Raw genomic sequence first — 21,209 nt, 5'->3', positions numbered from 1 at the left:
GCTTTTTTCAAGTATATCATATAACTGAAGTTTTTCTTTAATGCATTTTGACTTCCAGCGTTTATACAAAAAATATGTAAATAAGACATTTTAACTTTTGTCCTTTAAGAGGTAAATGATTCCCTGACCAAGAACTTCTGTTTCACAGAATGTTTTAAATGTCACTGCAGGCTTGGAGCAAAATAACACAGTTAAGGGAAAAGTACCCCTACAGTTCTCAGGACAAAATGAGAAAAATCGAGTTCCCAGAGCCGCTACCTCAAGATCGGAAAGAATATGGCCTGGAGGTGTTATTCCTTATGTTATAGGAGGCAACTTCACTGGTAAGACACTCCCAGAGTGTCTGTTTTGATAAAGAAATAAAAACTTTGACACAGATTAAGTGTCTATTTTTATAGAATAGGATACATAGTATTAAGTCAAGGTTGGAAAATACTGCATTAACTTAGGTTATTAGTGTAGAGTGTCTTTGAAACTGAAAAAATATCTTTAGTCTTGTGTTCTAAGAGTTTAAAGCACTGTTCTGGTTTTTAAATGGAGTTTCAGATGTGCCTATTAAATTTGGAAGCTGATCGCTCTTCAACTGACAGGAAGAATGTATGTTTCATTTATAGAGCCTTGTAAACACATATTTGTAGAGATAGTGAGCTTTAGCCCTCTGATTATAAAGTGAGTGTCTGTTCTTAACAATGACTCACTTGTGGTGCCATAAACTAGTATTCTTTGGCTGATGATAGTGGTGGCATTCTGCACTGCTCAGCCAGACTTAGGGTAGAGAATCCAGCAAGAAGCATTCTTTCTGGGGCAGCCGCTGTTTTATTAACATCACATATTTTTTCCAGGCAGCCAGCAGGCCATGTTCAAGCAGGCCATGAGGCACTGGGAAAAGCACACGTGCATGACTTTCATAGAAAGAAGTGATGAAGAGAGTTACATTGTGTTCACCCATAGGCCTTGTGGGTAAGTAAACTAGGGACTGACTTGAGGGAAATAAAATTAAAAGGAAAAAAAATTAAATGTTCACAGGTAAGATTTATTTCTTAAGACTTGCTTTGTATTTTGGCCACAAGAAAGTCTGGATTTTACTTAAAAAATATTATATATTAGGTATGTGTATTCTTTGATCACAGAAATCTGGGCATCTACTGCAAGGGTATTCTTTTCTACGACCCCAGATCCTCCTTTCTTTCATATATATATATATATATTTTTTTTATTGTGTTTTAGGTTTTGGGGTACATGTGAAGAACATGCAGGATTGTTGCATAGGTACATATATGGCAATGTGGTTTGCTGCCTTCCTCCCCATCACCACCTATATGTGACATTTCTCCCCATGTTGTCCCTCTCCAACTCCCCTCCCTCCCCCCGCTGTCCCTCCCCTAGTTCCCCCGCCGCAGACCTCAGTGTGTGATGCTCCCCTCCCTGTGTCCATGTGTTCTCATTGTTCAACACCTGCCTATGAGTGAGAACATGTGGTGTTTGATTTTCTGTTCTCGCATCAGTTTGCTAAGAATGATCGTTTCCAGGTTCATCCATGTACCTACAAAGGACATGAACTCATGGTTTTTAATGGCTGCATAGTTACTTTCTAACAGTGACATTGACACCATCCCACTCACCTAAGCCAGAAACTTTAGTATAGTCGACCAGGGGTTCTGTTGTGCTGCCTTTAAAATCTGTGCAGTAAGTTTTTATTGATAGTCACTATATCCTTTGATTTCAACTTCTATCCCAAGTCAGTGTCCTAGTTCATTCATGTATTTATCATCTCACACCTGGTCTGTTGCATTTACTCTCCTGTCTAACTTCATCAATGCACTGTGATTAAAATTATCTTCTAAAAATTCTGATCAGAGCAAGATACCACACTTTCTGAGATTCTTTGGTGTTTCCCCTTACGCTGGTGTTATCTAGATTTGCAGTGGTTCAGGCCGGTAATCCCAACACTTTGGGAGGCCAAGGTCCAGACAATTGCTTTAGGCCAAGAGTTTAAGACCAGTGAGGGCAGCATAGCAAAACCCAGTCTCTACAAAAAATTCAAAAAGTTAACCTGGCTTAGTGGCTCACACCTGTAGTCCTCTAGCTACATGGGAGGCTGAGGCGGGAGGATCTCCTGAGCCCAGGAGTTTGAAGCTTCAGTGAGCCATGATGGCACCACTGTACTCCAGCCTGAGTGCCAGAGCAAGACCCCAATCTTAAAGAATACATTGATAGATAGATTTGCTTCTTACAGGATGATGACAAATACTTTCTAATATGTATGCCATATATATAATATTTAATATATATACTTTCTAATATATTACATATATATACTTACAGAATATATATACACAAATATTTTCTAATATGTATAATTTACACAGCACTTTCCTGACTTACATTGTTTATAGACAAATACTTTCTAATACATATATTAGAGATATATACATAGACAAATCTTCCATAACCTATAGATATATACCTATATAGAAAGTATTGTCTATATAATACATTATGTAATACATTTGTAGATCTACCTATAGATCTATATAGGTCTATATATAGATATATCTAAATATATCTATATCTATATATAGATATTAGTGCTGTGTTAAATTTCAATAGGTATTTTTACATCAGGGTGCTAATGTACATCATCTATATATCTTTATATATCTAAATACATTATAGATACATATTATAGATATATTTAGATATATACCAAATATATATAAAATAAATTTTAATTATTTTATTTATTGTTATATATCTAAATATATTATATGTATTATATATATAAATAATAAGATATATCTAATATATCTAAATAAGATATATCTAAATATATCCATAAGCTACAGATACATTTCTATATAGATATCTATATAAATGCTTTCTATATGATATATAAGTTATATATAGATATATATCTATGTTATATATAGATATATAAAAATATATATAATATATATAGAAAGCATTTGTCTATATAGATATATATCTATAAATTCTATATATAGATATATAAGATATATAGAGAAAATGCTTGTCTATATGGATATATAAGTTACATATATATGTAAAGTAATTGTCTATATATCTGCAAGTTAGAAATGCTGTGTTAAATTTCAATAGGTATTTTTACATCAGGGTGCTAGTGCACATCATCATTATTATTATTACTTGTTGAGACAGTGTCTCACTCTGTTGTCATGGCTGGAGTGCAGTTGCATGATCGATCATAGCTCCGAGGCTCAAATGATCCTCCTTCCTCAGCCTCGTGAGTAGCTAGGACTACAGGCCTGTGCCAGCATGCCTAGCTATCTTTTTGTTTTTATTTTTGAGACAGAGTGTCATTCTGTCACCCAGGCTAGAGTGCAGTGGCACAGTCATGGCTGACTGAAGCCGTGACTTTCGTGGCTCAGGTTTCTCCCACCTCAGCCTCCCAAGTAGCTAGCTGGGGCTAAAGGTGTGCACCACACTTCTTGGATAGTTCTTTTGATTTTTTGTAGAGATGAGGTCTTCCTATATTGATCTCAAAAAACTTGGATCAAGCAATTTGCCTACCTTGGTCTCCCAGTGTGCTGGGATTACAGATATGAGCTATTGTGCTCAGCCTCTAATTTTTTATTTTTAATAGAGACAGGATTTTGCTGTATTGCCTAGCCTGGTCTTGAACTCTTGGCCTCAAGCAGTCCTCCTGCTTCGGCCTTTCAAATTGCCATGATTACAGCCATGCACCACCACACCAGGCCATGAACATTATTAATATTTAATTAATTAAAAGGAACATATTTTCTAAACTTATTTTAAAAGGGAACACCCACTCTACCCTTTATAAAGTGAAGGCAATACATCAATATTCCAGAACAGTATGAGAAATGCTGGCCTTAGAATAGAATATGAATTCCTTGATACAACATTTAATGAATGCCATGAACTTACCACACCTTTCATTTTCAGCCTCTATAGCTCTCCAGATATCCTATAATCCAGCCAAGATACAATTCTGGTAGCTCTCCATGCAGTGTTGTGTACTTTAGAAGACTTATTATTGTACAAGTTTTCAAACTTGTCTCCCTGTGTTTCTAATTAATTGGAATTTATGTCTAAAGATTTGATTAAATTCAGCTTTCTTGCTAAGAACACACAGTAGGGTCTGCTGACTACTTGATACTGCATCATATTTGAAGACACTTATGCCTGGACCTGCCGCTTTAACAACTGCTTCAGTGATTGATCAGTGGATTAAAGTGGTGACAACCAGGTCCTTTCATTGTAGATGTACCTTTCATTGCAGAATAAGGGTTTTCTCATGCTGTTCTGATATTTTAGTCCTTCTGAATTTATTGGCTGAAATTATTCTATGAAGCAAACTTTTTCTAAACTGCTATCACTATATGAATACCCTGTAGTGCATTTCATAAAAGGAAGTCAAAATAAATGCTTAATTGTTTTTGAGGATATAATTCTTGCCCTAATGATGTGTACTTTTGGGGTAAATATATATAGTTTCAAGGTCTTGGGGGGCATTGTGTCATCCTTGTCTTACCACATTTTCCTAGAACATTTATTTAATTTAATGTAACATATTTTTATTTTCGGCCTATCTGAGGGTTTTTGAGAAAAATTATACATCATTACCTAGATATTTTTGTATAGTTCCATAGATTTTTACTTATGACTTATTAAGCAGTGTTTCTTTCTAAATTACTTTAATTTTTTCTTGATATGTTTTGATTACATTTGATCTCCATCTTACCTGTTTAATATTTAAAAGATCCAAATCTAGACTATCTTTTCATCTTTCAGGTTATCTAATAGGAATGGATATAAGCTCATCTTACATATTTCTAAATACATAATCTATTCAGATCAATACATCTTTCCTCCTTCTCACACATCAATTTCGTAAAACACATCCAAAGTTCTGATCACTTATTATTTGATTGCCTAATTTCTGTTTGCAATAAATTTATATTTATATAAATTATATTTTATTTATTTTTGTAATTTCCCGTTTCACTTTTTTTATCCTGCCAAACTTTTTCACCATTCACTATCACATCTTCATGTTTTTGCTCATGATAGTTTGCTGCTTGGAGTCCCTATATCTTTTTTTAATCAGTGGAAATCTTTCACGTATTTCATTCTCACCCATCCCTGAACTGCTTACAGTGGGATTTTCCTCTACCCTTAGCTGTGATCGTAATATTACCACAGCTTGTCCAAATGTCTGTCTTTCTCAATGAGAATGGGTAACTTACTTCTATGTCCCTCATGAAACCCAGCCCACTACTTTACATGTAGGTGATCAAGAAAGTATAAATAATTTAAACATTATTTAAGTAGCTCGGTACGGTGGCTCATGCCTGTAATCCCAGCACGTTGAGAAGCTGAGGCAGGCGGATCATTTGGGGTCAGGAGTTTGAGACCAGCCTGGCCAATATGGTGAAACCTGTCTCCACTAAAAATACAAAAATTAGCCAGGAGTGGTGGCATGCATTTGTAACCCTAGCTACTGAGAGGCTAAGGCAGAAGAGTCACCAGGACCCAGGAGGCAGAGATTGCAGTGAGCTGAGATCATGCCACTGCACTCCAGCCTGGGCAACAGAGGAAGATTCCATCTCAAAATAAATAAATCAATATTTATTTTATTATGAATTAATAAATTCGTAATAAATACATTTATCATGAATTAATAAACATGTCAGTACATTGTGCATAATCCTCACACACAAAAGATGGTTAATTTATATTTGCACTAAAAAATTGTGAGACATTAAGGGGATATTTTGCACTAAAAAACTGTGAGACATTAAGGAGCTATTTAAGGACATGTATTTCAATTATTTTAGAAATGTGAAAACTAAAGTTGTGGCTTGCCCAAAAAAATTAAATCTGTAATTGCACTCCAGAAGTTAGCCTCTTGAGTATTAATATATACATATATGTGTATTAATTAATATATACATCTATATAGAGATAATTTACATAATGTAAAATGTATGTATTATATATTTGTACATGTATATACATATATGTATTAATGAATACATGTATTTGTGATTTTTGTCATAGTAATGCAGTAATGCTGATTTTTGGTAATTTATCTTGCTACTTGTTTTACGGTTTGAAATTTCTCTGTGTTGTGTTTTTGGTGCTAGAAAGGATGATACTTGTATAGGAATTGATCACTGGCTAGCAAAACATTATAATGATTCTAACTTCATTTGAAATTATCATTATTGACCACAATTTCATAAATCATCATATTTCACAGTGATTTTTCTGTGATAATGCCTCACTTAAATCTCATAAAAATTCATTTAAATTATTAATGAGCTTGGTAGTTGGTATGCACAACTACTTAAGCTCAACTAAAATAAGATGCTTGCCAAGTCAAATACATTAACACTCCTATTGGGCTTCAATATTGGGTCTTTTATCTCATAATAAAAGACAATAATTTGGTAATAAATGTGTAGCATTTGACAATATCTAGTTTAATTGTTCATCGACAGCCTGCAAAGTAGTGTCATTGATATTGACAGCAACATACGTCAATTCTATTTCTAACTTTAATCTGATAAGAAACATATCTTACCACTTAATAATGCTTTAACCACTTTCATTGGCTCTCCCACTAAGTTATGCAACTGGTAACTTTTGCAATTTTTTAAAATCACAGCTAAAATAATTTTGCCCATATTTATAGGAAGGACTGTTATATATGAAAGTATCTGTCTTTTAGAACATTAAATATTATTTTCCACCTTATTCCACTGTAGTTTGCTCTTATTCAATTAACATTTATTGGTACATTTTCCATGTTAGGCCTTTGGTAGATGGGAAAATAATAAAATATAATAAGCAAAATGTGGAGTTCAGAACTCTTTACCAGCTAGCTCCAGTGCATTTCCTCTTCTTAAATTGTATTATAACTATAAGTATAGTTTGTGTATGACTGTAGGCATGTTTGTATACATAGGCACATGCTTGTTTCTAAATATATGATCTCTTTGATTCATCTTCAGTGGGACATATGCTTTAACTCTCACCCTCATATTGATAAAGGTTTGAACTGAGCTTTAAGTATTGTTTTTACATTTGCATTTAATATAACAACATGAGAGAACTTCTCAGGTACTTATCCTTATAGAGACGGATAAAAGAGGGAAGTTCTCTAACTGCCTTCATATTTCTTTTCCTTATTTTTTCAACTGAGAATTTTTCAATGAATAGTTATTGTCATCAGCGGCATTTATTTATTTTGCATGATGATTGATTAATATTAGCAAAATGTGAGATCATTTTATGACAGAGATTGATTTCATTCTTTGTGAGAGATTTATATGTTATTACCTCAGTCTATTATGCAACCTTATATAGTTAAACTTATTCTATTTATATGACTTCTCTTCTTTTATTAGATAATTTTTTTGGAACAATCTTACTTTTAAAAAAAATCTACTTAGCTTTCATGATTGCCAAAAAATAAAAAAATTACAGTTCACCTGTTTAATCTTTAAATTTTATGTGTAAATGGTATTTAACTTTGTTCTATTTGGTTATTCAGGTTATAAAAGTAGACACTTTTTCATCCTACACTTGTTGAATTCTCCTTTAGTCCTACTTACATATAAGTTTTGGGAATATAAAGTTGAACATAAGATATTTTCTCTCCCCAAGGAGGCTAAGGAACAGCATAAGGGAAACCACCTCCATGATCTGCTTACTCGTGTGGGGATTACAATTTAAGAAGAGATTTGTGTTGGGACACAGAGTTAAACCATATCAGCTACCAAGTCCAGCTAACAAAAAAAAAAAAAAATTTTTTTGAGATGTTGCCCAGGGTGGCCTCAAACTCCTGGGCTCAAGAGATTCACCTGACTCAGCCTTCCAAAGTTCTGGTATGACAGGCATGAGCTCAGCCCTGGAAAACCTGTTAAATCAAAATAAAAAAGAAACTGAATTATTTTAATGAAAAGATATGCGGTGATTAACTTAAGTAATTGAAACTATTTCAAATATAGCACGTGAAAAGGCAGAACTAGTTCTATCTTCATGGGTGATCTAATGGATTGGCTTCCAAAGGAGTTTTATTCCAAAGGGGTTTTGGTCTACCAAATACTGTTCCAAAGGGGTTTTGGTCTACCAACCCAAGGCAGAAGTAGAAAGTAGAATATTTTGATTTACCTGATTACCATCTATGACTCACGGAGAGGTTAGGCTTTTCTGTTGATGGGGAAAGTTTTTCTTAAGCTACAGGTAGACCTTAAAATGTCCAGACTTTAAAAGTGGCACACAAATGAGAAACAAAAATCCAGCAGCCATATACAAGAAAATGGCATCAAACCTGGATGACATTAGAAACTAAGATAATATTTAGACATTTTAAAATCACAATACAAAAATTACACATTACCCTTTTCTTTCCATGACTAATATTTGTCTAAGCATGTATATAGTTATTTTCTTAATCTGAGAGTCTAGAATTCATCTGTCCCCAAGACCTTTAATTAGTCAAGGATCAAAACACCACATTTTTGTTTTATTCGCAGGATCACTGTAAAATAATACCTCTGACTAAGGCAGTGTGAAGTCTATTTTTTCTTTCTATTATAAAACCCCATCTTATAAGAAATTTCTATGAGTGCAATTATGCTAAAAAGGATGTTTTAAAGGAAATAAATTGACCACACTCATTTACTGTCTACCACATTTTAACTTGCAAATAACTTTATTCTCTGAATAAAACCAGCAAGAATGACTCAATATGGGTAATTTAGTTGCTGTGTAATCATCAGATACTTCAGTTTCATTACTGTTGATTTAAGGTAACAACTATTTTAGTTTAAATCTCTCCAAAACTTGAAAATTTTGTGTCTTTCTGCATCTAATACATTTTGGGGCATGTAATAAATATTTGAATATTTAGTAAGTACCTATATATGAATTAAAGCATATTATTAAAAAAAACCGACCTGGGGCAAAAACAAACTTCATTGATTCCTCTTTCACCCACCAATTACCTCTTTCTTCTTTGTATAACTGATTTATTAAACTCAGTTAACTGATAATAAATTTATTAATAATGAATACAAACTTGTTCATCTAACTGGTATAGTATGGATGAAAATACTTAGGTGTTTACAGCCTACAGAAACAATTAGAAAATTAAAAAATGAGTAAGAGGAGAGGGAGATGAGGATTTACATTTGTGGAAAATCAAAAGGGCTGTCAAATGTACTTACCCCAGGAATTGAAATCGTGAAATTCCTTTTAATCATTGGGTCAGTCAGTTTTTGGCAATTTGCTCTTTCAATTTAATAAATCAGAAAAGGTGTTTGGCAATGCCTGGTGCATCATGATCCCAACTATTCAAAGCCAACTATTTAGTGCCCTCTATTGCTGTGCTATTGATGTTATTTTAATTTGCTACTACAATATTATGCCATTTAAAATTTATTTTAAAGTGAGTATCCTGTGTGCTCAGTCTCTCTCACCCTGTGTCCCTAGAATGTTTGGGACTGTAACACACCGACACTTGTACACGTGCACACACAGACTAAATGGAACTTCTGTATTTTGGATCAAAAAACATCATTGAGACGGAGCACAGTGGCTCATGCCTGTAATCCCTAGCACTTTGGGAGGCCGAGGCAGGTTGATCACCTGAGGTCAGGAGTTCATGACCACAGTGAAACTCCGTCTCTACTAAAAATACAAAAATTAACCAGGTGTGGGGTCAGGCGCCTGTAATACCAGCTACTCCGAAGGCTGAGGTAGGAGAATCGCTTGAACCTGAGAGGCGAAAGTTGCAGTGAGCCGAGATCGTGCCACTGCACTCCAGCCTGCATGACAGAGCAAAACAAAACCAAAAAGAAAAGAAAAGAAAAACATTGTTGATTATGTATAAATATCAATCAATTGATGAAAAATTGCAGAAAGACGTTCTTGGATGTTTCACATTCTGTTCAACAGTCCAGGAGATTCTTTCAGATCATGAAATGAAAAATCAATCTGCGGTGGCTCAAGCCTGTAATCCCAGCACTTTGGGAGGCCGAGGCGGGTGGATCACGACGTCAAGAGATCGAGACCATGGTGAAACCCCGTCTCTACTAAAAATACAAAAAATTAGCTGGGCATGGTGGCGCGTGCCTGTAATCCCAGCTACTCAGGAGGCTGAGGCAGGAGAATTGCCTGAACCCAGGAGGCGGAGGTTGCGGTGAGCCGAGATCGCGCCATTGCACTCCAGCCTGGGTAAAAAAGAGCAAAACTCCGTCTCCAAAAAAAAAAAAAAAAAAAAAAAAATCAATCTAAATTATTAGATAGCTCACTTGACAAAAATCACGTAAATATCATTCATTTAACTACTACCAGTTGTTGACTTTTCTTCACTACTTGTCTCAGTCTGATCAGGCTGTTATAACAGAATGTCATAGACTGGGTGGCTCTTAAACAACAGACATTCATTTCTCAGTTCTGGAGGCTGGGCACTGCAGAATTTGTGTCTGGTAAGGGCCTGCTCTGGTGCATAGATGGATATGAGATGTGTTTTTGCTGTGCTTTCACATGGTACATGGAGTCAGGGGAGCTCTCTGGGGCCTCTTTTATAAAGGCACTGATCTCTTTATAAAGGCAGAGCCCTCATGATCCCCTAATCACCTTCCAAGGGCTCCACCTTCAAATACTATCATTGAAGATCAGGTTTCAACGTATGAATTTTGTGGGGACATAAGTATTCAGTTCCTAACACTAGTTAACCATTAAGGTAATTCATCTTTTAAAATAATTTTCTTTTCTTTCTTTCTTTTTTTTTTTAAGAGACAGGATCTTGCTCTGTTGCCCAGGCTGGAGTGCAGTGGTATGATCCTAGCTCACTGCAGACTCAGACTCCTGGAGGTTCAAGTCATCTCTCCACCTCAGCCTCTCAAGTAGCTAGGACTACAGGCTTGCGCTACCATGCCCTGCTAATTTTTGAATCTTTTGGAGAGATGGGGTCTTACTATGTTTCCTAAGCTGGTCTGAAACTCCTGACCTCAAGCAGCCCTCCCAGGTTGGCCTTCCAAAGTGCTAGGACTCCAGGCATGAGCAGCTGCAACCAGCCAAAAATAATTTTCTTCAATTAACTTCTTTGAAACATTTCTTTTATAAAAAATATTCTTTCATGAGTAGAAAAAGTAATTTCTTTTTTTGATTAACCAACATCTTTCATAAATAAGTTTAATTCTGTTTTTCTCAAAGAGGAAAAATGAACTTTCTTTAATTTTATATTTAATACTGAAATGATACTGAATTATTGTCAGATAGCCACACTGACAAAGTAATAACCTAGCAATTAATATGAATTCTGAGGATAAAATTATATTAGAAATAAATATGTATTGATGTCTTCAGCTTAATTATATGTCTTCAGTAATCATCATCATCATCATGATATAATTGTCATAATTATTTTCTTTTCTGATGTATTTCTGAATGCTTCTAAAATGATGTAAGCATATTTCTTATATATATATAGATAGATAGATAATTACAAAAGCACTTGAACTGATTATTCAGAAACTTTTGTTATACTTAAAGTTGAAAGGATACCAGAAACTAGACATATGTAGTAATAAAGGTTGTTCTGCCTCTGAATGTATTGGACTTTATAGCTCATCACTATTCTTTACAAAAAATTGACCATATTGTTAAGTTGTCTGGCACAACCTGTCTACCACCATCTCCACTTTCTCTTTTATTCCAGATGCTGCTCTTATGTAGGTCGGCGGGGAAATGGACCTCAGGCAATCTCTATCGGCAAGAACTGTGATAAATTTGGGATTGTTGTTCATGAGTTGGGCCATGTCATAGGCTTTTGGCATGAACACACACGACCAGATCGAGATAACCATGTAACTATCATAAGAGAAAACATCCAACCAGGTGAGAGGCATAGGATGTGTTGGGTTTAAGGCTGACTGGGTATCTTTGAATCATAGTTATGCAGTTTATTGTTTTACTTTCCCGAAAATGTGAACTTATATTTTTGATATAATAGAGTAACATTTTCTTTGATTAAAAATTACCCATGATGATTTTATATTTTAATTTTTTTTCCTGGAGACTGTATGAGTTCATGCATTTATTGGGCTTGCTTTCTTTTATAAGATTTAGCTGTTTTATTTCTAAACTTCTGTGCTTTCCAAGTATGGGTGTGAGCTATTGAACCATAAATTTAAATTATTAAATGTTTCTTTTTTGCTTAAGCATTTTTTTGTGCTTAGTTCTATAATTTATGTTATAGGGATTTTAAAAGGACCCAGGGTTTGCCATAAAAAGTGCTGCTACCAGGTACAGTTTCTGGAGAAAATTCCAGTGAAATGAATTATTTCCAAGTTAGTATAGTTTTTTTTTTCTGAGATTTTGCACTTAAAGTTGACTACCTTAAAGACAAATTTTTAGGAAAGTTTTCAGTAATTGAAATACAATTTCTAATTAAAATCTATATTTCTCTGATACTTGATATTTGATAGTAGCCTCATGGTAAGACTTTCTATTTAACTTTTATGTGCATAAAGATCAGTTTATTTCAGTTGCCAAAAAATATTCTGTTGTTTGGAATTTTCTTGTAAAGTACAAGCATGTATTTTAAGCATATCCAAAGTAAAAATGTGTTTTTATTTTTATTCATGACCAGTTTTGTTACAAAGAGTGACTTTCTTCTGTAAGTAATAGTACTGATCTCTTTATTTGCTCATTGTATATTTGGTTCCAATTATTTATGAGGCCAATATTAGGTGTTGAAGATACTGTCATGAAAAATGCAAAGCTTAGTGTGGGATATATGCGTATATATATATATATATGATTGCAAGTGAGAAAGTGACAGTAGTTAGTAATATGTGTTGAGAATAGTGTAGAATTCAAGCAAAGCGTGACAAATAGTGCCTTAGTGATTCAAGGGAATTGTAAAGGATGGAAATTTAAAACTTAAGTAGAAATATTTCAGGTGGACAGAAGGGTGATTAAATTTCAAGCTAAAAGGCCGGGCGCGGTGGCTCAAGCCTGTAATCCCAGCACTTTGGGAGGCCGAGGCAGGTGGATCACGAGAGATCGAGACCATCCTGGTCAACATGGTGAAACCCTGTCTCCACTAAAAATACAAAAAATTAGCTGGGCACGGTGGCGCGTGCCTGTAATCCCAGCTACTCAGGAGGCTGAGGCAGGAGAATTGCCTGAACCCAGGAGGCGGAGGTTGCGGTGAGCCGAGATTGCGCCATTGCACTCCAGCCTGGGTAACAAGAGCGAAACTCTGTCTCAAAAAAAAAAAAAAATCAAGCTAAAAAAACTTCATGAGCAAAGCTATAATTACAGAAAACTGAATTATTTTTATCTGACCATTATGGTTGACGGTGAGTTACAAGTGTGGAATTAGTTCGTATCTTATCATCTACTTAGAGAAGATTCTCTATGATGTAAACCTTGGGAGAAAATTTGGGTTTTATTCTCTAGTTACTGGGGAATACTTGAAGGATTATAAGCAGGAAAAGTTCAGATTAAAATAAAGAGAACTCATTTTCACAGTCAGTCTTAGAGCGATCATTAACTGGGTGTGGGGGGCGGGATGTGCCTGAAGTCCAGGAAACCTAATAGAAGTCTAAATGAGTAGGCATGGGAGGTGCCTAGGTTCTTAGTAAGGCTAGTACATGTCAAGAGGAAGAAGAGGAAACAGTCTTTCAAAAAGATTTTAAGAGGAATATCATCATGTGAGGGAAATCTTCAAAAGTTTTCTTTTTAGGCAACAAGATGACAGTACCATCACATGAAACATTTGAGATATTGAAATATTGATAAAGCAGCATGTTTTTGAGAAAGAGAAAGACAATTAATGATGCCATTTAGCATATCCTCATTTAAAAGGCTTTGTATGATCCTTATTTTGCAGAGAAAGGAAAGGTGAGTCTGGACTTCAGGATGTATCTAAAGATAAAATATCTAAAGACAAATATTTGGCATAAAGATTTGACTAACTAGGGAAAAACTGGAGAGAGAAGAAAAAAATGGTCTAGGGTAAAAAATGGGTAAAAACAATATTTAAGGAATATTTAGTAGAGTATGTCCTAAAAGACTAAGAAGGTATTGCCTAAAAGGTAAGAGAAAAATCAGTGGAATGTGGTGTCCTGGAAGCCAAGGAAACAAATAATCTTGAGAAGGATGAAGTAATCCATAGAGTTAGATATCAAAAATAAGTACAAAAAATGTATACTCCCCTATATAGAAGGCTCTAATGTATAAGCTGACTATCAAGATTCATCCTATGTATCACTAGGTGGGAAATAAAGAGAAAATAAATCTGAAAATTATTTCACTCTGGCTGTTAACCAGAGTTATTAGTGTCCTCTATTTGCCAAACATTGTATTAACTGAAAAAATTTATAAAAGATTTAGTTTTCAAAAATAGTTCTTACTCTTAAAAATAGGACCCTGTTTCAATATAAATATGTATCTAAAACAAGGAAAAAGTGTATATAATATGTAGTAAAAATAAACACATAATCCTAAATCAGTGCTAAGCAAATTATGGTTTTTAATATTTTCTTTTGACTAAACATGGCCAATAGAAAAAAAATTATCGAGTGAGATTTCTTGCATAACGGGAACCACTGTAACAGAGAAATTCCAGTAATGAAAGTGTTCATGTTGGAGAGTAATCTTCAATAGATTTATGATTTGCTGTCACTGAGGCACTTAACATCAAGTCTTAGTCAAGGATGATGTCTAATAAGCACAAACTTTGGCTTTTTATTTATATGCCAAATTAGTGATTGTGATAGGAACCAAATTGATACAAGGATTAGGTTACTCTAATCCATGTTAGAATATGCTTTTAAGAAGGATGCCTGCCACTTTTAAAATTGTCAAATGTGATTTCCGTTAGTGCTATGTATTTTGATTCTTTTTCCTTCTTACATGAAATATGTCTAATTTTCTGTTATTTCGACTATGTACAGCTATGTTGTTTTTAACTAACAAAAATATTGTGTCATATACATGTTACGTCCTCAAGTTAGATGCATTAAAATATATTGCTAAAGTTGCTTAATGTTCTACTTTCAGATTTTTTATGGAATATTTTGTTTTAATTAGAGAATTTGGACCCATATTATGCTCTAAGTTGAAATCTTACAGGTTAATAAGTATAAAATACATAGCTTTTAGAAAATTTGATTATAGATTTGTTATATTAGACTTCCGATTCCTTATGAGACAAGAGTTTTAACAGTTGCCTCTATCATGGGTTGAAGAGAATGTTGAATATTTCCCAAGAACGATCATAACATAAATAGACTTATCAGAGACTTGTGGAGCACATATTTCATTATAAGGTTTGGTTAGGTAATTTTAAATTAAGTTGTGTAAATTTATTAAAAGATGGACTAAAACACTTCGGTCTGGGACTTGGGTTCTTTAACTCCTGGTTGATTCTTCATTCTTAATTCTCAAGTGAATACCCCAGATTTCCTTTATCACATGAGACATCACTCAAGGAAAACTCTTATTAATGTGATCTTTTATATTTAATTGAAATATGGCAATTGGAATAAAAGCCTAGGTGGATGAATGGCATAATAGTTCCATTTTTTAGGCCCAAAATTGGATTTGGAATTCCAATAGCTTATCTTTCTTTATATGTTGATGTTTCAAAGCTTTTTGTTACATAAGTGATATGATTTGCACAACCTTTAGCGACTTAAATTGTGAAAACTGAGTCACCAAAACTTAAACTCTCTTTGAAGGAATGTTCTTTCTGGAATCATTGAATTTAAGTTTGTGTTCTTTTCAAATTTTGAGAAATAATATTACAATACAGATACAAATAGGCAGTTGAAATATCTATTAAAAATGAAGATGTCCAGAAGTTAAACTAACAGATGTGGAAATTAAAAATAATTTAAGTTCTTAAGCATGTTCTTCTTAACTTCAAAGTAGAACTGCCTTTTCATCACCAATAAACTTGTTTAATTTTTAAATGAAAGTAGAGAATTTGCTGCTATTTTTATATCTTGAGTGATGAAATCATGGAGCTAAAGCCTGCAGAGCTCTGTTTATACTAACATTGTTTTTGTACCTTTTTACATTGTTTCATAGAAAGGAATTAAACCCAATAGGAAGATAATTTTTTGTAGGAACTGGCAAATCTAGTCATAAAAATGGGAAACTCGTTAGATGAAAATGTAACTTTTTATAATTATTTCTATATTACCAAAAAGGCAGTAAGAATTTAGAGAAATATTATGAGGCGTTAAAAGAGCATATATATAAAACAAAGTCAATATATGCTTTTTGGTAGTCCACCTTTGTGCAGAAGTTAACACTTTGTTCCAATTGCTTTTCAACATGATGGTGAAGCGAAGACAGATGCTTTTTGTATGTGCCTGTGTGTTTGTGTGTAAATTCAATCAGCAAGATCATTTCACGAAAAGCAGATGCAGGTATAGGAAAGGCCTTCTGGTCTCTTTTCTGTCAGTTAAAAGGCTTCTGAGATTTTGTTTATCCCTGGTTCTTAGGTCAAGAGTACAATTTTCTGAAGATGGAGCCGGGAGAAGTAAACTCACTTGGAGAAAGATATGATTTTGACAGTATCATGCACTATGCCAGGAACACCTTCTCAAGGTTGGAGTCTCAGGTTATACCTTTTGACTTTTAATTCCTTTCCTCCATTTGGCTCCTCACAAAGCTATGCCTGACATTAGAACTAGAATTACTTTCAAATATTTCTGCCTCATCACAGAAATAAAGTAGAAAAGTAATTGATGAACATTTATAGACAAGAGCAAGTATTGAAAATGTATTTTTACATTCTCTACCAGATACATGAATTTAAAGTGATAGTTAAGATGGTATAAACTATGTAAACAATTTTATATTTCTAAATAATTAAAAATTTGAATTAAAAGCATTACCAAACTAATCAGCATATTAAATTGGCTAAGCATTGTTTAATGAAAATTGGATATTCATAAGTTAAATAGGTTCTCTAGCAGTTCAGTTGGAATGTCACAATCTTTGTGACTTGTGCTTTATACTGTGTATTTTCTACTGCTAAAGTACAACTTAAGCTCAAAAATTGATATTACTAAATGAATTGTTAAATAACATGTTAGAAAGATATTTTATCTCACATAATTTAGAATTATAGTTCATTACTCATTAACCTTTCAATTATTTCATTAATGACTTAAAGCTACTTTTAAATAAGGCAATAAATTTGGGTTTTGATATACTTCATTCTAAAGATGATGTCATCAGGCACATAGTTCCCAGGTAAGGAATTTGGAACTGTTAAACCACTGAATTCACCCTTTTTTTCATTTATGCCCATTTTACGCTTATATGTCATTTCAACTCTTTTTTTTTTTTTTGCCCACTTATGTCCATTTCACAGTTCATTAACATCTATTTCTGAAGACAAGGTGAGGAAAAGGGAAAAATATTCAAATTTATTAACCTGTCTTTGTAAAACTTTCTTGGTAAAAGGTAGGGAAGATGTGTTAAAGAAACCTTAATACTTGGATACATTTATTAATTATCTGTTTTGCCAAATCAAAGTTTATTATTTAAAAAATTTATGTTAACTGTATTTTTAAAATTACTCTTTTCTCAAGTACATGATTTATAGACATACATACTAATTTGTTAAAATATAAGTAACTGTCCAAATGACTAGTTTTTTCTAGAACTTGAATTTAAGCTTCTAATATATATACATATATATATACATATATATATATATTTTATTTATTTATTTATTTTGTTGTACTTTAGATTCTGGGGTACATGTGCAGATCATGCAGAATTGTTGCATAGGTACCTACATGGCAATGTGGTTTGCTGCCTCCATCCCCCTGTCACCTATATCTGGCATTTCTCCCCATATTATCTCTCCCTAACTTCCCTACCCCCCACTGTCTCTGCCATAGTCCCCACCAACAGACCCTAGTGTATGATGCTCCCCTCCCTGTGTCCATGTGTTCTCATTGTTAAACACCCACCTATGAGTGAGAACATGCAGTGTTTGATTTTCTGTTCTTGTGTCAGTTTGCTGAGAATGATGGTTTCCATATTTATCCATGTCCCTACAATGGATGTGAACTTACTCTTTTTTATGACTACATAGTATTCCATGGTGTGTATGTAACACGTTTTTCTTGTCCAGTCTATCATCAGTGGGCATTTGGGTTGGTTCCAGGTCTTTGCTTTTGTAAACAGTGCATGTGTCTTTATAAAAGAATGATTTATAATCCTTTGGATATATCTCCAGTAATGGGATTGCTGGGTCAAATGGAATTTCTGTTTCTAGGTCCTTGAGGAATTACCACACTGTCTTCCACAATGGTTGAACTAATTCACATTCCCACCAACAGTGTAAAAGTGTTCCTATTTCTCCATATCCTCTCCAGCATCTGTTGTCTCTAGATTCTTAAATGATTGCCATTCTAACTGGCTAGAGATGGTATTTCAATGTGGTTTTGATTTGCATTTCTCTAATGACCAGTGATGATGCACATTTTTTCATATGTTTGTTAGCCTCATAGATGTCTTCTTTTGAAAAGTGTCTGTTCATGTCCTTCACCCACTTTTGAATGGGTTGTTTTTTTCTTGTAAATTTGTTTTAGTTCTTTGTAGATTCTGGATATTCGCTGTTTGTCAGAAGGGTAGATTGCAAAAAAATTTTTCATTCTGTTGGTTGCTGATTCACTGTAATGACTGTTTCTTTTGCTGTGCAGAAGCTCTGGAGTTTAATTAGCTTCCATTTGTCTATTTTGGCTTTTGTCACCATTGCTTTTGGTGTTTTAGTCATGAAGTCCTTGCCTATGCCTACGTCCCAAATGGTTTTGCCTAGGTTTTCTTCTAGGGTTTTTAATGGTGGTTTAAGTGTTTAATCCATCTGGAGTTAATTTTAGTGTAAGGTGTCAGGAAGGTGCCCAGTTTCTGCTTTCTAAACATAGCTAGCCAAATACACACCCAGTAACTTGACTTGAAATTAATTGTAAAGAGTTACAGAATTTTATTTTCTGGTAAAGGCTTGGAATGGATTTTTCCATAAAACATGTAACAGATGGGGATTTGGGTTCCAGTTCAGTCAAAGTGCCTCTCTTCTGCTACTGAATTATATTATTTAGAACTAACCGGAGTTTCGGTTTCTTGGAACAGAGGAGGTACTGTAGAGTATAAAAAAACAGTTTATTCTTTCTGGCCTTCATAGATGATAAATGTTTAGCAAAGTTCAAAATGTATGTTTCCCCTTATTCTATACTCTTTTTCCATGTTACATTGCATATTTTCCCATAAATTAGTCTGTTCTCATTGCCCATAGTCCACCTCCTTCACACCTGCTTTTGCATTAAATGCCAATCCACCGTTACTTATTACGTATCTTATTGTTTCAAAGCCATCCTATGCATTTGTCATAAATAAACTCAACACTTCTACCACACAGAAAAACATATAACATAAAATTTACTGTCTTAACCATTCTAGGCATAAAAGTCAGTAGTGTTATTGAAGGATGTTGATATTATTGTGAAACAGATGTCCAGAACTTCCTCACCTTGCAAAACTGAAACTCTATACCTATTAAAGAACTCTCCTTTTCCACCTCTCCTCAGACCCTTGCAGTCACCATCCTATTTTCTGTTTATAAATTTGACTACTTTTGATATTATATATAACTAGAGGCATACAGTATTTGTCCTTTTGTGATTGGCTTATTTTAGTCAGCATTATTTCCTCAAGGTTGGTCTATGTTGTGGCATGTGAAAGTATTTCCTCACTTTTTAGGCCAAATCATATTTCATTGTAAGTTTATGCCACATTTTGTTTATTTTGTCATCTGTCAGTGGACATTTGTGTAGCTTCTGACTCATGTGAATAATGCTGATATGAACATGGGTGTGCAAATATCTCTCAGGGACACTGCTATTAATTCTTTTGGTTAGCTACCCTGAAGTAGAATTGCTAGGTTATAGTAGTTTAATTTTTAACTTTTTAAGGACCATCCGTATCTTTTCCATAGTGTTTGCACCATTTTAGAATTCTATCAAAAGTACACATGGGCTTCAATTTCTCTTCATCCTAGTCAACACATTACTTTTTGTTATTTGAATGTTAGCCATTCTGGGTGTGATGTCATATCTCATTGTGGTTTTGATTTACATTCTCTGGTGATTAGTGAACATCTTTTTATATGCTTGGTGGCATTTGTTTTTTTTTTTTTCTTGCAACAATTGTCTTTATTTTTCATACCTTTGGCATTTTCATCATTTTATGTTAGTGCTGTCTTTGGAATTTTTCATACAAGTGTTTTTTTAAATCGCTGATTTCTCTACACAAACAGCTCTTGTAAGGCTTTTGTACTAACACTACAAAGTGAGAGAACGATAAACAGAGCTGGAATTCTAACGGTTTCACAGATTCTGAAAAATGGGCTGACCAAGGCAGAGCACTTTAGTGAAGTGAATATATTTAACTCATTCTGGCCTATATTAGATCAAATTCTCTCTCTCTGGTTTCTGCTACAAGGTTATTTTTCATCGTTTGAAAGTTTCCAGCTACCATTCTTATTTTACAGATGTCAGCGATTATAAAAAGTCCCAAAGGTGCCAGGTCTCCCTTCAGTACAATAAAGGAGATTTCAGGATGCTCTTGAGTCACTGTCCTGATATTTGTTATAAATCACATATATTTTTTTTCAGAGTTAGGATTTTATGTCTCTCATTACTTTGCTTCATAGCTTTTACAATTTCATTTCTTATTCTGTTTTCATTTTGTTTTCCAGGCTTTGTATTTCAAAACCACAGCCCTTCTATTTCCTTTCTTCTTGTTTTTCTCTTCCATGTCCACTTCTGCCTTCCTTAATTTTCTTTCCCCTCCTTTACTTTCTTTTTTTTTTTTAAATTTTTTATTTTATTTATTTTTTGAGATGAAGTTTCTCTCTTGTTACCCAGGTTGGAGTGCAATGGCGCGATCTCAGCTCACCGCAACCTCCGCCTCCTGGGTTCAGGCAATTAATTCTCCTGCCCCAGCCTCCTGAGTACGTGGGATTACAGGCACGCGCCACCATGCCCAGCTAATTTTTCGTATTTTTAGTAGAGACGGGGTTTCACCATGTTGACCAGGATGGTCTCGATCTCTTAACCTCGTGATCCACCCGCCTCGGCCTCCCAAAGTGC

General features: G+C 34.2%; 1 protein-coding gene across 2 annotated transcripts in view; it reads left to right on the top strand.

The window, feature by feature from the left end:
- TLL1 (tolloid like 1) overlaps nucleotides 1-21,209 on the top strand; it is a 273,553-nt gene that overhangs the window by 127,774 nt on the left and 124,570 nt on the right. For both annotated transcript variants that reach the window (XM_035292709.3, XM_035292710.3), the window contains 4 exons: nucleotides 171-323; nucleotides 843-960; nucleotides 11,741-11,919; nucleotides 16,545-16,650. In XM_035292709.3, coding sequence (XP_035148600.1) covers nucleotides 171-323; nucleotides 843-960; nucleotides 11,741-11,919; nucleotides 16,545-16,650 — 556 coding nt within the window. The remainder of the gene's footprint in view (nucleotides 1-170; nucleotides 324-842; nucleotides 961-11,740; nucleotides 11,920-16,544; nucleotides 16,651-21,209) is intronic.

The sequence above is a fragment of the Callithrix jacchus genome, chromosome 3 (genome assembly GCF_049354715.1).
Source record: "Callithrix jacchus isolate 240 chromosome 3, calJac240_pri, whole genome shotgun sequence".
NCBI classification, from domain to species: domain Eukaryota; kingdom Metazoa; phylum Chordata; class Mammalia; order Primates; family Cebidae; genus Callithrix; species Callithrix jacchus.
Note: the sequence above shows the minus strand (reverse complement) of the source record. Positions and strands in the feature narration are given on the sequence as shown.